General features: G+C 38.6%; 1 protein-coding gene across 1 annotated transcript in view; it reads right to left on the bottom strand.

Moving 5' to 3' along the window:
* The window catches only part of UBE2Z (ubiquitin conjugating enzyme E2 Z), a 28,775-nt gene that overhangs the window by 5,633 nt on the left and 8,083 nt on the right, over positions 1 to 15,059 (bottom strand). Inside the window, exons 4-6 of the mRNA XM_032235052.1 lie at positions 9,875 to 9,986; positions 6,707 to 6,819; positions 5,276 to 5,366 (exon numbers count right to left, since the gene is read on the bottom strand). Coding sequence (XP_032090943.1) covers positions 5,276 to 5,366; positions 6,707 to 6,819; positions 9,875 to 9,986 — 316 coding nt within the window. The remainder of the gene's footprint in view (positions 1 to 5,275; positions 5,367 to 6,706; positions 6,820 to 9,874; positions 9,987 to 15,059) is intronic.

Raw genomic sequence — 15,059 nt, 5'->3', positions numbered from 1 at the left:
AAATTTCTTATTAACACCAGAAAATGCAATAGCAATAGCATATCGCCCCCACAGTCTGGGTCCTCATTTCACCCACCTCGGAAGGATGGAAGGCTGAGTCAACTCTTGAGCCGGTGAGATTAGAACCGCTGAACTGCAGATAACAGTCAGCTGAAGTGGCCTGCAGTACTGCACCCTAACCACTGCGCCACCTTTTATATTGGGGTCAAGCAATGGTGAGCACAGATTCATATTTTATATACAGTGGAAAGAGCAAAAGCAATGGTCCAAAATAGGCACAGTCATGTCACATATATGTGGCCACGATCCTTAGGGTTTTTTCCTGATCTTTTTGTAGGGAGCAGAGTTGTTACTTTTTTGGAAAAAGAGGTAAAGCAATTTTCAGGCAAATGCTACACCTCTGAGTTTATTCTTCAAAACTGCTGGAAAGGAACCACTAATTTTCAACAATCATACCACTATCATTTAGCAGCTCAGCCCTAGGACCCACAAGAAGGAATTTGGTCTCCCACATAAAATTCTCTTGTAATTTCTGTTTGTAGAACAGGTAACTTTTGTAAATTCTGCCTACTATCTTAACATTCCATGTGTTTAGGGAAGCATTCAAACTAAAGCAGCATAATCCAGAAATATGATAATCAAGCAAGTTTGCTGATTGAGAGAGACCAGAAATACCTCAGCGAGATAGACAGAAAAACCATGGGCTCTGAAGAGCCTCACGTAAATTCTGGCTGACAAACCGATGCTGAGGCTCTTTGGACCAGAACTTTCCTGAAGGAAAAGTGAAGGAGGAGCTGCATCTCATAAGATCCAGAGGAACATAACAGGTTCCTTGTAGGTCAGAGATTAGCTCTCTGAATCGGGGTCGGGGGAGGCGGCATTGTAAAATGGCTGCTACAAAGAATCTTGTGAGTAGAAAATAACATTAACAGACAGATTGGGACTTTGGCAGAACGAAAAAAAAAGGAAAATAATTGTGGTTTAAACCATTAAGCCCAAAGATAACTGCTTGCTTTAAACAACTTGGAGACAGAAATAAGAATTGACTAACCCATTGAAGTACAAACTTTGAATATGGATCTGAAAAGATTGTGTCTTTAAAAGAGATTGACAATTGGGAAATTCACGGGAGAAGGAGGTGGGAACAGAAGCTAAAAATACCAACACCAAGGAGACTTGCTTTGTTCGAGCTTGTTCTAATTTACATATTCTAAACAAGCCTAATCAATGAGAGGTGGAAGATAAGAAGAAAAATCAAGAAAAAGCATTATTTTTTTTGTTCATAATTTTGTCTTTCCTCGATTTAAAAATATCAAGTTGTATTGCTGAAAATCATCGAGTTGAAAGAATACGGAGCATTTACCGGAAGGAAGAACAAAGAAAGTGAAGCGTTTAAGGAGGGTTCGAATTTTGGCTGCAGAGGAAAAGAAGAATGTCCCCCCTTCTCTTTCTCTCCACTTCAGCTGAACTGGAATATTGGAGCTGGATCAGAATTGGGAAATAAGAAGAAACTGTGGAACTTAAATTATAATTAACTGTAATTTTTGAACTGGACATTATGAAAAGTTGGGAATTTGAAGAAATATATGTCATTATTAAAAATATGCATGAGTCATTAAAATTAAAATTAAATAGAACTTTCAAGTTAGAAATTAAGACGAAACAAGAAGCAAAGGACAAAGAATGAAAAGAAAGACTAGGGGAGACATGATAGCAGTGTTCCAATATCTCAGGGGTTGCCACAAAGAAGAGGAAGTCAAACTATTTTCCAAGGCACCTGAGGGTACAACAAGAAGCAATGGGTGGAAAGTAATCAAGGAGAGAAGCAACTTAGAACTAAGGAGAAATTGCCTGACAGTTAGAACAATTAATCAGTACAACAGCTTGTCTCCAGAAGTTGTGAATGCCCCAACACTGGAAGTCTTTAAGAAGATGCTGGATAACCATTTGTCTGGAATGATATAGGGTTTCCTGCCTAGGCAGGGGGTTGGACTAGAAGACTTCCAAGATCCCTTCCAACTCTGCTATTGTATTGTATTGTAAGAAGGGGAAGGTAGTGAAATTACAGAAGCAATAGAAAATAAAAAGCAGACGAAAGATTTCACTGAGTTTGACAGTGGCGCAGGGAAAATTGAAGCGGGGGGGGGATATGTCTCAACAAAGAAAAGGGAAGGAATTACAGAAGAAAGGAAAGGAAATGGCCAGACAGGAATAGAGAAGAAAGAAAGGACTGATAAGAGAAAATAGGAAGAGAAGACAGGGAGCTAGAGGGTACATCGAAAGATGCTGCAGTGGGTGATGGAAAAGTTTGAGAAGGAAGAATATATACCCAGTAGAAAGAAAAAGCAGCTTAGAGTTTGGGATAAAAGGCTCACTATGAAGAAATGGAAAGGATAAGGGGAAAAAAAGAAGATTGGCAAGAGAGAGGAAGAAGGGAAGCACATATATATACAGAAGCACATATATTAATATGAATGACTAGCTAATTGGATATTTAGAAATTACTATATGGAGAATATAAAGTAGAGTTATGTGATTTACTCTTTTACATGATAGTTAAACTGAGTTGCTAATTGATTATGATAATGAAAAGATAATCAAATATAAGCTAAAATATATGAAATATAGTTACATATAGAACTTTTAAGAAGAGAATATAGGTAAGGTGCATATTGCTTGTTATTTTATATAGTAGATCAATGGAATTGTAATAAGCTTTGAACAGCAAGGATTGTAATTAAAAAATAATTAAATATAAGCTAAGTAAAGATATGGAAAAATGGAGGAGGAACTTGAAATATACTTATAATGGAAAATTATTGAGATTATAGAGAGAGAACTAAAAATTTGGAATATGTAATGATGTATAACTATACAATATTATGATGGAAATAGCTAGAAATTATAACCAGGTCCACACTTCGGCCAAAAAATAGGTTGGGGGTGGGTTTAAAAATATAATTGCTATACATTATACTTTTTTTTAAAAGGAGGATATATGTTAAAATTATTAATATGAAATATGATTATTAAAATGAAATTACTAACACCATCAATATTAAATGGAGCTGGCTCAGATGCTGAAATACACCATGCAAATGAGATGAAGAGTGTGGAAGAGAGGAAAGAGGCAAGGGGAAGAAGAGAGAATTAGGAGAGGGGGGGAGGAGGAGAGAAAGAAGGAGTGCAAAGAGGAGAGAGGAGAAGGAGAGAGGAAAGGGAGAAGAGGAAGATGACAGGGGGAAGAAAGGAGATAGGGAGGAGGAGAGGGAGAAGGAAGTGATGGATAGGTTATAAATATGATGTATGGAGAGCAGAAGAGCCAATGGTAGTTTTTGGGGTCTGATGGTAAGACGAATTGACATAATATTGAATAATACAAAATAGTGTTGGTTATGTAACGGTATACATGTGATTATTTGTATGAAAATGAAAAAATAAAAAACTTTTTAAAAAAAGTTTGCTGATTGCAAATCTCAGCTTTTATATCCTAAATTTGTGGCAGATGTTAAAAGTTTTGATAAAGCAAACACTTATTTAGTCCCTTTTACTTTTCCACCTGCAGGCAGTACACAAACACAATTGCACTGCAGATTTTGTAGAGTAATTACAAATTTGTGAAGTTATGATAATTGTTTTGAGCTATGGTGGTGCAGTGGTTAGAGTGCAGTACTGCAGGCTGCTTATGCTGACTGCCTTCTTCTGCTGCTTCTTATGCCATATCCGTCATTGGATGTTGGCGATCATATTGGCGATCCTATTTTTATCAACAGGGTTGACTCAGCCTTCCATCCTTCCGAGGTGGGTAAAATGAGGACCCAGATTGTTGGGGGCAATATGCTGACTCTCTGTAAACCGCTTAGAGAGGCCTGAAAGGCCTATGAAGCGGTATATAAGTCTACTGCTATTGCTATTGCTATCAACAACCACATGAAAAATTGCTGATGAGTTTTGTTCAAACCAGATCCTTAGATTTTGAAGCCATGATGTTCTTCTGCCCGGACCTCGTTTGCCTTCAATCTTTCCTTGGAGGATTAAGTGAAGTATGCTGTATTTTTCTTGGTGTCGCATCACATGGCCAATATATTCTAACTTTCACTTTTTTATGGTTTTAATTATTTTCCTTGGCTTTCCCACATGGCTTATCACCTCCTGATTTCTGATTTTGTCAACCCAGTCGCCCGTAAATCCACATTGCTGACTGCCCATTGACTGCAATTTGGCAGTTCAAATCTCACCACGCTCAAGGTTGACTCAGCCTTCCACCCTTCCGAGGTGGGTAAAAGGAGGTCACAGATTGTTGGGGGAAATAAGCTGACTCTGTAAACCACTTTAGAGAGGGCTGTAAAGCACTGTGAAGCTCTATACAAATCTAAGCCTTCACAGTATTGGGATAAAATTTGAGACAAATATATTGTGTTCTTGGAGGCTGCTCTTGCTTCTCATACACTGTGCTAATCTAGACCAGCAAAGGCATTTTTATTCAGACAATGAAAGTTATGAAGTTACATTTGGTAAATATTTTTATTTGTTACTTATGCATGGGAGGAAACTAAGTTATAGAGATTTATTTTCTGTTAATGCAGGTGGCCACAACTGAGCCCCAATTTGCAACTTTTCTTGCAACAGTTGTTAAATGAATTGTTGCAAAGTTAGTAACATGCTTGTTAAATCAATATGGCTTCCCCACTGACATTGCTGGTGAGAAAATCATAAAAGGTTATCACATAATCCTGGGATATTGCAACTCTCATAAACACATGCCAGTTGCCAAGCATCTGAGTTTTGGTTACTGCTGCAATAGTCATAAGTCACTTTTTTCCATCACTGTTGTCAACGCTGAACTGAACCTGACACTGTTGTAATTTTAAATGGCCACTAAATGACTTGTTATAAGTCAAAGACTACCTGCATTTTATTTTTATCCTTTAATACATTTGGTGGGTAAAATGGTAGGATTTATTTTTCATGAGTATATGAAAAAAAAAGAATGAAGATTCCCCTTGTCCAACAAGCCAAGACTGATTCAAATTGCCTCCCATTATTCATAATCATTTCCTGCTTCCTTATAATATATTAACACCCGCTGCTCTAAAATCTTTGAATAATATGAGGATTCCAATTCAGATTTTCATATTCCTATTCAGAAAAAGGTCCTGCTGAATGACAAAGTTATTTTCTCAGATCAGAAGATGAGAAGTCAATCCCTGATTATTGTTAATGTTTTTACAAATCTTCCTTGCCAGTCAACATGTACACATCATCTCATCCTTACCTGTATGGACTGTCCTTGGAGGTGAAGCCTCTCTTTGCATACCCCCTCATAAAAATCATAATATTCCATGAAGGATTTCTCCATAACTCCACTAGTAGAAAAGAAACAATAAAGTATGAGACCCACCAGCAATAAAGCCATTTTATTCCCATCAAAGAGTTAATGCCCAGTTTTAAAACTCTTTTTTTTTAAACCCAGACAGAAAACAACAGCTTGTTCACAAAGGGTGTTCCCATTATGCATAATATTCCTAAATCTTGAGGTGCAAGAGCAGACTAGCTTTTCATTTATGTTTATTACATGTGGCTAAATATCTATATGTAGCACACTATTTTCTTCTTGAGTAAAAACAATAAGATCATTTCTTTCCAAAAAAAAAATCACCTCAGTATTTATAGCTGTGTTTGTATAAATAAAAAGGCAAAATTCTGAGAATCTCATTTTATCATCCAAAGCAAGTGTGCAACTACATGCTAGTCAGAGGAGCACTTTGCTTTTTCCCATTAATTGAATTAGTTGCATCAATTAACTCACTTTCAGGTGAGTTTCAGAAAATTTGCACCAACATTTCTGGAACCAGTGAGCTCCAGATAGATTGCAACACTCAGAATTGAGCATGGCTATTGTAAATACATCTGGAGAACACTAGTTGGAAAACACTGATATATTGGCAATGCTTTCATCAAAGAAAAGATCACAAATGTATTTCATATATAAATTCCTTAATATATAAATAATTCAAACATTTTATAAATTGTTCTAAATTTTTTGGGATGGAAACACAATGAAGATGATAAAGTGCAGCCATTAAGAAACCAAAATTGAATTTGATGATATTAGTACATTTCTATTAAATGATTGGGGTGTGGAAGAGGGAGTGAACAGCTTTAATAAAGGCCTAAGATTGTGAAGAAGAAATCTGAACATGGACCTTCTGAACTTTTAAACTCATGAAAAAGGGGGGAAACACCAGTCAGATGTTATGTGATGGGATTTCTTTGGTCCCTGCCAAATTATTTTGCCTACATCTAATGCTTTTTCCTATCTTGACCAAAAAAAGAAAAGAACTACCATATCTAAACACTGCAATCTCATTATTTACCTAAACCAAGTTTCCTCAATCTGATATACACTAAATATATTGAACTACAACAGCCATCAGCCAACATTCAACATAAGTGGAAGGTACAAACCTTGAGAAGCCATATTATAAAACTGCAAAGTTTTTCTAGAGTAGCATGCAGAATCTGCCAGGATATTAACTATGTGGCTATAAAAGCAGTGGAGACTGAATACTCAAATGGTGAAGATTATATTGCCAATTTTCCCAGAAATGGGCAAAGCCTCATTCAGAAATATATTTTCTGATGTTTTCAATGGAGTATAGAAAGTGAACCTGCTAGTTAAATCATGATGTCTCTCCAAACATACCGTAAAGGTTCTGGACAAGGGCATTTCCCTTCCAGCATGTCACATACAGCGATGCGGATAGTTTCATGTCGAATGCACTCATTGTAATTTTTACTGTCTCCTGGATGCCTTTCCTACAAAACATCAACAACTGAGAATCTCTCCACTTATGACATACAAACGGAATAAGAATTATTACAATATACCCCACCACCAATATAGAAACGTACTCTTTTCACCATTGAATTTTATTTTATTAGATAGTGCCCAATGTTCAAGTTTGTCAAGATCCTTCTGTATCTTAAGCCTGTCTCTGGAGTGTTGGCTATTCCTGCCAGCTTGGTGTCATCTGCAAATTTGATGAGTTCCCAATTTATTCCTTTCTTCGTTGTAAGCCTTAACTTTCTTCACTTCATCTTTGTAGACTCGGGCTATTTGCTGATATTCTGCCTTAGTTATGTCTCCCCCTTTCCACTTTTTATACTTATCTTTTTTGTCTTTCAATTTGTCAGAGAGTTCTTTATGCAGCCATGCTGGTTTCTTTTGGGAGCTGTTATTTTTCTTCTTCATTGGTATTGTGCTAGACCTATGGCAATGTCATTCCCCCCCACAACCTTTAATATTGACCCAAATGCATTCAAGATAGTTCTCATCATTGTTGTGCTCTATTTCTGTAGAGATATAGTTATTTCTTATATATAGTGCAACTCCACCTCCTCTTTTATTTGGTCTATTTCTTTTAAATAATTTAAATACTTCTAGCTGTATGTTCCATTTGTGGGTTTCATCCCACCAAGTTTCCATAATGGCAACAATATCGTATCTGACCTCATTTACCTGAATTTCTAATTCACCCTGTTTATTCCTCATACTCTGTGCATTGGTGTATAGACATTTGAATCCATTTTGATTGATCTTGTATTTACTGTCTACATAACCTGTGTTATGCCTGACTGCCCCTATTTTCTTGTCACTTGTATGATTCGTGCATATGGTATTGCACTATTAAATGCTTGGTTTTGCTTGATAGCAAGAGTGATAATCTTACCTGCACAAACATCTATGTTACATGCACTGATAACCCTAGGAGTTTTAGATTGCTGGGGACAGAAATGTTCTGTATCAATTAATTCTCTGTCCCCGCTGTTCAGTTTAAATGTTTATCCAGAAAATCTGTGAATTTAATATCAAGTAACTTGGTCCCTTTCTTGGATGGGTGCAAACCATCTCTTTTGTACAGAGATGGTTTGCACCTATCCAAGAAAGGGACTGTGTTACTTGGCATTAAATTCACAGATTTTCTGGATAAACACTTAATTTAATATATATATATTAATATATTTACAATCATTATAAAGTAGTATATAATCTTTTATTTGTTATTAGTCACTAAGTCGTGTCTGACTCTTTGCAGCCCCATGGGCCATAGCACGCCAGGCCTACCTGCCCTCCACTGTCTCCCAGAGTTTGCCCAAATTCACGTTTATTGCATTGATGACCCTACTTAACTATCTCATCCTCTGCTGTCCCCTTTTCCTTTTGCCTTCAGCCTTTACCGACATCAGGGTCTTTTCCAATGAGTCTTCTTTTCTCATTAGGTGGCCGAAGGATTTGAGAAGTTTAATACTATTATAGGAAATTATATTTCAGGTAGTTCCCAAGTTGTGAATGTAATGGAACCTGCGCATTCTATTCGTAACCCGAGGATTCGTAGGAGTGAATTGCATAACTTGAATGCGATCACTCCCCCCTTTCGCCCATCCATTCTCTAACCGAATGTATGGCTCGTTAAGTGCACATTAGAAATTTCAGGGTGGGGTACTGATGGAACAGGTCACCTGCTTCAGACCACCCAAGCACTCGAACCCACTGAGATAACTCATTATCCCTCCCCTGGGGTTCCCGCAATTGCTCCCCACTCCCACCTCCTTCACTTACCTTGTGAAGATCTGTTTCCTCTCCAGCCCATTTCTTTGCCTGTGAGCGGCAAGAGCAGAGGGAGAGCAGGACAAGCACCCTGATTGGCTTTTCTGATTCACCAAGGCCGCCTGCCACTTCTGGAGCGGCGGGCAGTCCCAGTGACTCTCCTCCAAAGCTTTAAAGCCTCCCGCTGACATACAAAAACTTTTCGTGCACTGAAATCTTGAGAGATTTCAGGCACCTATTCTCTGAAAAAGTGCATGTGTGCCTGAAGTTGCAAGAGATCATGGACCCCAGAAGCTTTCAGTCTCTGGCCAAAAAGTGTTTATGCCCCAGTAGGGCTTGAGAGGCCTTTGCCGAAGACAAGGGAGCCCCCGGAGGGAGCATACATCGCTCCAGTTTTATTTTCTCCAGGAAAACCCTTTCCTCAAGGCCTCTGCCTAACAGAACGGAGCTCTGGAGCAACATGTGCTCCCTCCAGGAGTTTCGTTCTCTTCAGCAGAGGGCTTGAGGAAAGGCCTTCCCTGGCAAAAACAGAGCTCTGGAGTGACACACATGTCCCTCCTGGCCTCCATTCTTGGCAACAAAGGCTTTTTGCAAAGATGGCAAAAGACTTTGTGTTTCAGGCCTTCCCTCCATTTGCAAAGCCTTTTGCTGCAGATTTCATCCAAAACCTCTATTTGCAGAGAACAGAGGCCTAAAGTACCGTGAGAGCACAAGAGATCAGTAGCATGAGATCTCGTACCACTGATCTTGCGTGATCTTGCAGACTTTAAGCCTCTATGCTCTGCATACTTACTGAAGGCCTGAAGCACCGAAACAGGCCAAGAAAGCGAAGGCTCTCTAGATCTTCACGGGTAGAATCCAGTGCCTGTGAAAACCTGGAACTGGGGATGGGGTGTGGGGGGGAAATAGCAGGGTGAATGTTGCATAGTCTGTCTGGTCATTTGTACGGGTAAACAACCGCTGTGGTGCTGCAACATAGTTTCAAGACTTGTTCATAAATACTAGTGGGAGTTTAATGCATTACTGTGAATGTTCACTAAGGGAACAGTCTTAATTTGGGGCTTACCTCTATATGAAAGATTTTGAAGCTGAAAAAAAGGTCACTCATTGCTAACTCCAATCTAAATGAGGGAATCGAGAAACCATGCTCTGCATGCTTTCTCTAGTCTAGCCTCTTTAAATTCATATGTTACACCAATCTTTTCAAGTATCAAATGAAAAAATGTCCCATTAGCCATATAATCCCAAATCCGGGTTCCTTACCTGTTCAAAGCCAGGTTCATTGTGATAGGGATTCTCAGTCATTAAAGACTGTATAGATATAAGTACTGAAGAAATGCTCTGTGCAGGACTCCAAGCTGGACCAGTCCATGTGCTGTGAGATAGCAAAAAAAAAAAAAAAAAAGCTTATTTCCACAGATGCAAACACAAAATAATTTCTTAAGGACGCATAGGTATTTTGATGTAGCTTATCACATTTATGAACCCAGCTAAATAAAAAAGACATGTTGTAGGGGGAAATAGCTCCCAGGATTCAGAAGCAAAAAAATACTTCAAAGCTTTCAGGGGCACATAGGTAATATCTGTCCACAAGTCTTTAAGCAGTTGTGCTTAAATTTTTATTGGGATCATGTGGCCACTGCAAAAGATACCTAATATATGCAAGGAAAAGATGTCACTTCACTATAAAGAACTCTAGATGAATGCCATGTGAATGCTACAAAAGGCTCAAGTCCCCTTTTCTGCTTGAATTGAAAGCACTGTATCTAGGTCCACAAAATGGTAAGTCAAACTGAAGATTGTCAACACTTTGAAACAAAGAAGAAAATATTATATTCCTGAAATGTCTAGTAGTATGAATAAGAAAAACACCAATAAAGATCAATATATGTTGTCCAGCAATAATGCCTAGCCTTACATCTGTTGACAACTTACTTATAGGCAATAATCAATGTAGTAACATGAGGTACTGTATTTTTCAGAGTATAAGACACACCGGAATATAAGACGCACCAAGGTTTTGAAGAGGCAAATTAAAAAAAAAGTTTTTTGCACTCTGCAAACTTCCCCAAAATGGCCCGTTTTTCGTGAAAATGGGCCCATTTTTTTAAGGGCATGAATAGCCCTTTGGAGGTTTGCAGAATGTTCATGGGGGCCAAAAACGAGAAAAAAATGAGCCCGTTTTTTTGTCAAAAAAGGGCATTAGGAAGCTTATAGAGTCCTCCTGGGGACTGGAGGGGGCAAAATAGAGCAAAAAACAGCCCATATTTTGCTCATTTCTGCCCTCCCCAACCCCCCAGGAGCTCCCTGAAAGCCCCCTACAAGTATGCACACCCTTTTGATGAAAGGGCAGGTTTCAGGAGGCAAAACAATGCTGTATTCAGTGTATGAGACGCACCCAGATTTTCAGCCTCTTTTTTGAGGGAAAATTATACTCCGAAAAATATGGTAATACAGTCGTAATCAGAAAATACTTTCTGTAGTTTGCAAGTTTGCAAGTTTAATAACATTTATATGCCGCCCAATCCCGTAGGACTCCGGGCGGCTTACAGTACAGACATAAATAAAAAAATAAAAAAATAGAGAGAAAGAAAAGATAGATAGGGAAGATTATTGGCTATAAGTAAGTTGTCCAAAGTCAGCAACAGGTAAGATTAGACCTTAATGTGTTGTGTGACTCTTCTTCTCTGACTTTTCTGAGCTGTTTGGAAAGGATACATTATCACAGATCTGAACTAATTGCTAAAGTCTTCTGTAATTAGGCTTAAGGCCATATTCATAGTGTCTTAGGGCTGGAAGGACCTGAGATGGTCCTAAGGGACCTACTCAAGGCAGGACTCTTATACCAGCCCAGTCAAATGGTTAACCAGTCTATTCTTGAAAACCTCCAGTCATGGAGCACTAACACCACCAGGGGGCAAGCTATTCCACTGATTAATTGCTCTCTGTGTCAGAAAATTTCTCCTTCTAGGTTGGCACTCTCTTTAAGAGTTCTACCCATGATTTATTGTTTTGTCTCTGGTGCCCTAGAGAATAAACCAACCCCCTTTTCTTGAAGTTGAGGGAGCTATTATACCTCGCTCCCTCAAACTTTTGTCATATGATTTAGCTTCGAGATGCTTTATTGTTGTTGCTCTTCTGTGCAAACTTTCCAGGGTCTCAACATCTTTTTTGTAATGTACGGACAAGTACTAGATGCACATTCCAAGTGTGGTCTACAGGATCCAATCTGGGTCGGTCCAAAACCAGAGGTTTAGTCTTCTGAGCTTTTGCATTTATGCTGTAGCCCATCCACAGGGAACATGAACACATTCCGACAGAGACAAGTTCCCTGTGGATGGGCTCCAGCAGGGGCCTGGAAGTTTGGAATACTCAGATCAGATCCTGCAACATTATCCTGGGACATGTATATTTGCCTTCATTCACAAGTGTAGTCTTACAAGCTCAGTGAAAAGTGGTGTTATCACTTTTCATTATCTTGGTGCTGTTGATGCAGCCTAGGACTCCACTGACTTTTCAGCAGCTGAAACACATTGCTGACTCCTACTTAAATATTGATCTACTAGGACACCTCCTTCCCTCCCTCTCAAGCCAGGCCCTTACTTTTGTCATCACAGAATTGCATCTTCTTGGAATAGATCCAATGTTCAAGTCAGTAAAGATCCGATCAAATCAGTAAATATCTTGAGCTTATCTTTCAAAATATTGGCTATTGCCCCCAGCTTGGTGTTGCCTTAAATAGGTTCCTCCTCCATCCCCTCATCTAGATCATTTATGAAGATGTTTAAGAGTCCTGGACCCTGAAACTTGAAGCACCTCACTGCATGCTTTCCTCCATGTAAATGTGGTTCCATGAAGATTACTGTTATTTTTCGGAGTATAAGATGCACCAAGGTTTTGAAGAGACATTTTTTTTAAAAAAGTTTTTTTGTGAAAACTGGCCTGTTTTTTCCCCACAAAAAGGCATGAATAGCCTTTAGGAGGCTTGCGGAGTGCTCCTGGGGGGATGGGGGCCCAAAAATGAGCAACAAATGGTCCGTTTTTTTGTAAAGAAAAAAAGGGAGGGCATGGATAGCTTTTAGGAAGCTTATAGAGTGCTCCTGGGGGCTGGGGGGGGGGCAAAATTGAGCAAACAATGGGCTGTTTTTTGCTCATTTCTGCCTTCCCCAGCCCCCAGGAGCTCTCAAAAGCTTCCTAGAGCACAGCCATTTTGGTGAAGGGTTTCGGGAGGCAAAAAATGCTGTATTCTGTGTATAAGATGCACCCAGATTTTCAACTTCTTTTTTGAGGGAAAAATATGGGTCTTGTACTCCAAAAAATACGGTACCTACTGAGTGTGGTTAACCAACCAATTGCAAATCCAACTGATGGTGATACTGTCTATCCCCTATTTGTGGTCTAGTTTGTTAAATGCTTTCCTGAAGTCCAAGTGTGCTATGCACATTGCTGATTCACTAATTTAGTTACTGCATGCTGGTTTTGACTAATCACGTTGTTTGTTTCTAGGTGTTTATAAATGCTCTGCCTGATTATCTTTTGCAGGATTTTTCCAGGTATTGATGTCAAGCTGATTGGCCTATAATTTCCTGGATCCAAAAAAATTGGAAATGTATCTGCCATTTTCTCATATTTCCCCTATTCTACATAAACTTTGAAAGATTATACTGTATTCTTCAGCTCCAAAGTTACATCTACCAGCTCCTTCAAAATCCTAGGATGTGAACCTATCAAATCTAGGATTGCTGGTTATCAATTCACTGTAGAGATTAGCCTGGATATGCAATCTCACAAAAGGTAGCATAATATATGCTAATGTTCTGAGCAGACATAGAATTCAATATTTTAATAATTGTTAGGCTAGAATGGTTTTGTTTTTATATACAATAGTACAAAAGCTGGCTAGGGCATTATAGAAAATACCCAATGGTCAGCATATAAGTAAACAAGGATTACTTATTTAGGGTTATGAATCATTATACCATCTATAAGCATAGTCTATTAGAGACCCTATCTTCCCTTTAATTATCCTTGGCAGAATTTCCACTATCTAAAGTTATGATCAAGTCTCTGATAAGATGTGCCACCAAGCCATTGTTATTATTTATCTCATTTGTCTCTTAAGTATAAAAAAGGTACTGAAAGTCCCTAAACAGGGTGGGATATGAAGAGCCCCTAGTTCTTGCTGGGAATTATTTTTGGCAATAACCTGCTGTCCAAAACCATTAGATGAAGAGTAACAGTATATAGGATTTATTAAAGGGGAACATGGAGGATCAGGTAACAGTCCCAGACAGGCCGCAGGTAACCAATGCAACCGTACTTCTAGGACAGCAATACACAATCCCATGTGGGGTAGGTGTGCTCTGTATCTTGATCCACCTGGATACTACAGTAATTGAAACCTTGAAGCCCAATTGGAATGCTGAACTTGACCAAAATTCAAATAAAGACTAAATTCACCATGAATTGGCTATGCCCCAAATATCTGTGTTTTGTAGGATGTGTAGAGCTCCTTCTTGACAGAGACATCAATTTTTGACATTCCTTTGGCTCAATTTACAGGTCTTAGCAATGCTGCTTTCCACACTAGATGTTTTATGGCACAAGGACTGATCTGGGCTCCAACTGGATTTGGACTCCTAAGATATGTGAAGTTTTGCACAAAACAAAACAGTTAACAAAATAAAAAGTTTAGAAATGTACCTATGCTTGTGAGTTAATAAACATTCTATAGAAAGTGATTACAAGTAGTCCTCATTTAGCAACTGGTCAGAGTTACAATGGTGATAAATGAGGAGACTTATGACCAGATGTGGCTGTCATGCAATCATGATTCTGGAGCTTGGCAACCAGCTAACAATTATGATATCATAGTATCCTACAGTGACATGATTGCCATCTGTAACCTTTACTGTCAGCTTTTCACAAGTAAAGGCAATGAAAGCCAGCAGGAGGTCATAAATGGGGATCATGTGACATCATGCTTAACGATCATGTGGGATTTGCCTGAAACGGCAAATGGAACGGCTCTTGGGAGTGTGGTCATGTGATATCATACTTTACAACCATATCGCTTAGCAAGGGAGTTTCCAGTCCTAATTACAGTGGTTAACCGAGTACTGCCAGTAGTTAGCTTTGGAACATTCAAAAAACTTCTCCAGATATACCTTGTTTCTTTGAAATGGATACAGACATGGTATTGATAGAAGGAGTCACAAACTTAATAGTTATAACAGCAATCACTTTTGATTCCTTTATCTCTACTTAACTAGTTTATCTTTTTTTTCTTTAAAAAAGAAAAGAAATATCATTGAAGCATCCAATGGATCCACACAAAGTCAAGTAACTGAAACAAACAGATGGAATACAGGAGTATGGAGCAAGATTTTGAAGTAATTTCTCTGTGGTTTCAAACAGTACACATGTATTTTTTTGTATGTGTGCACTT

The sequence above is a fragment of the Thamnophis elegans genome, chromosome Z (assembly GCF_009769535.1).
Source record: "Thamnophis elegans isolate rThaEle1 chromosome Z, rThaEle1.pri, whole genome shotgun sequence".
NCBI lineage: Eukaryota > Metazoa > Chordata > Lepidosauria > Squamata > Colubridae > Thamnophis > Thamnophis elegans.
The sequence above is the reverse complement of the archived record's forward strand: the minus strand, read 5'-3'. Positions and strand labels throughout refer to the sequence as shown.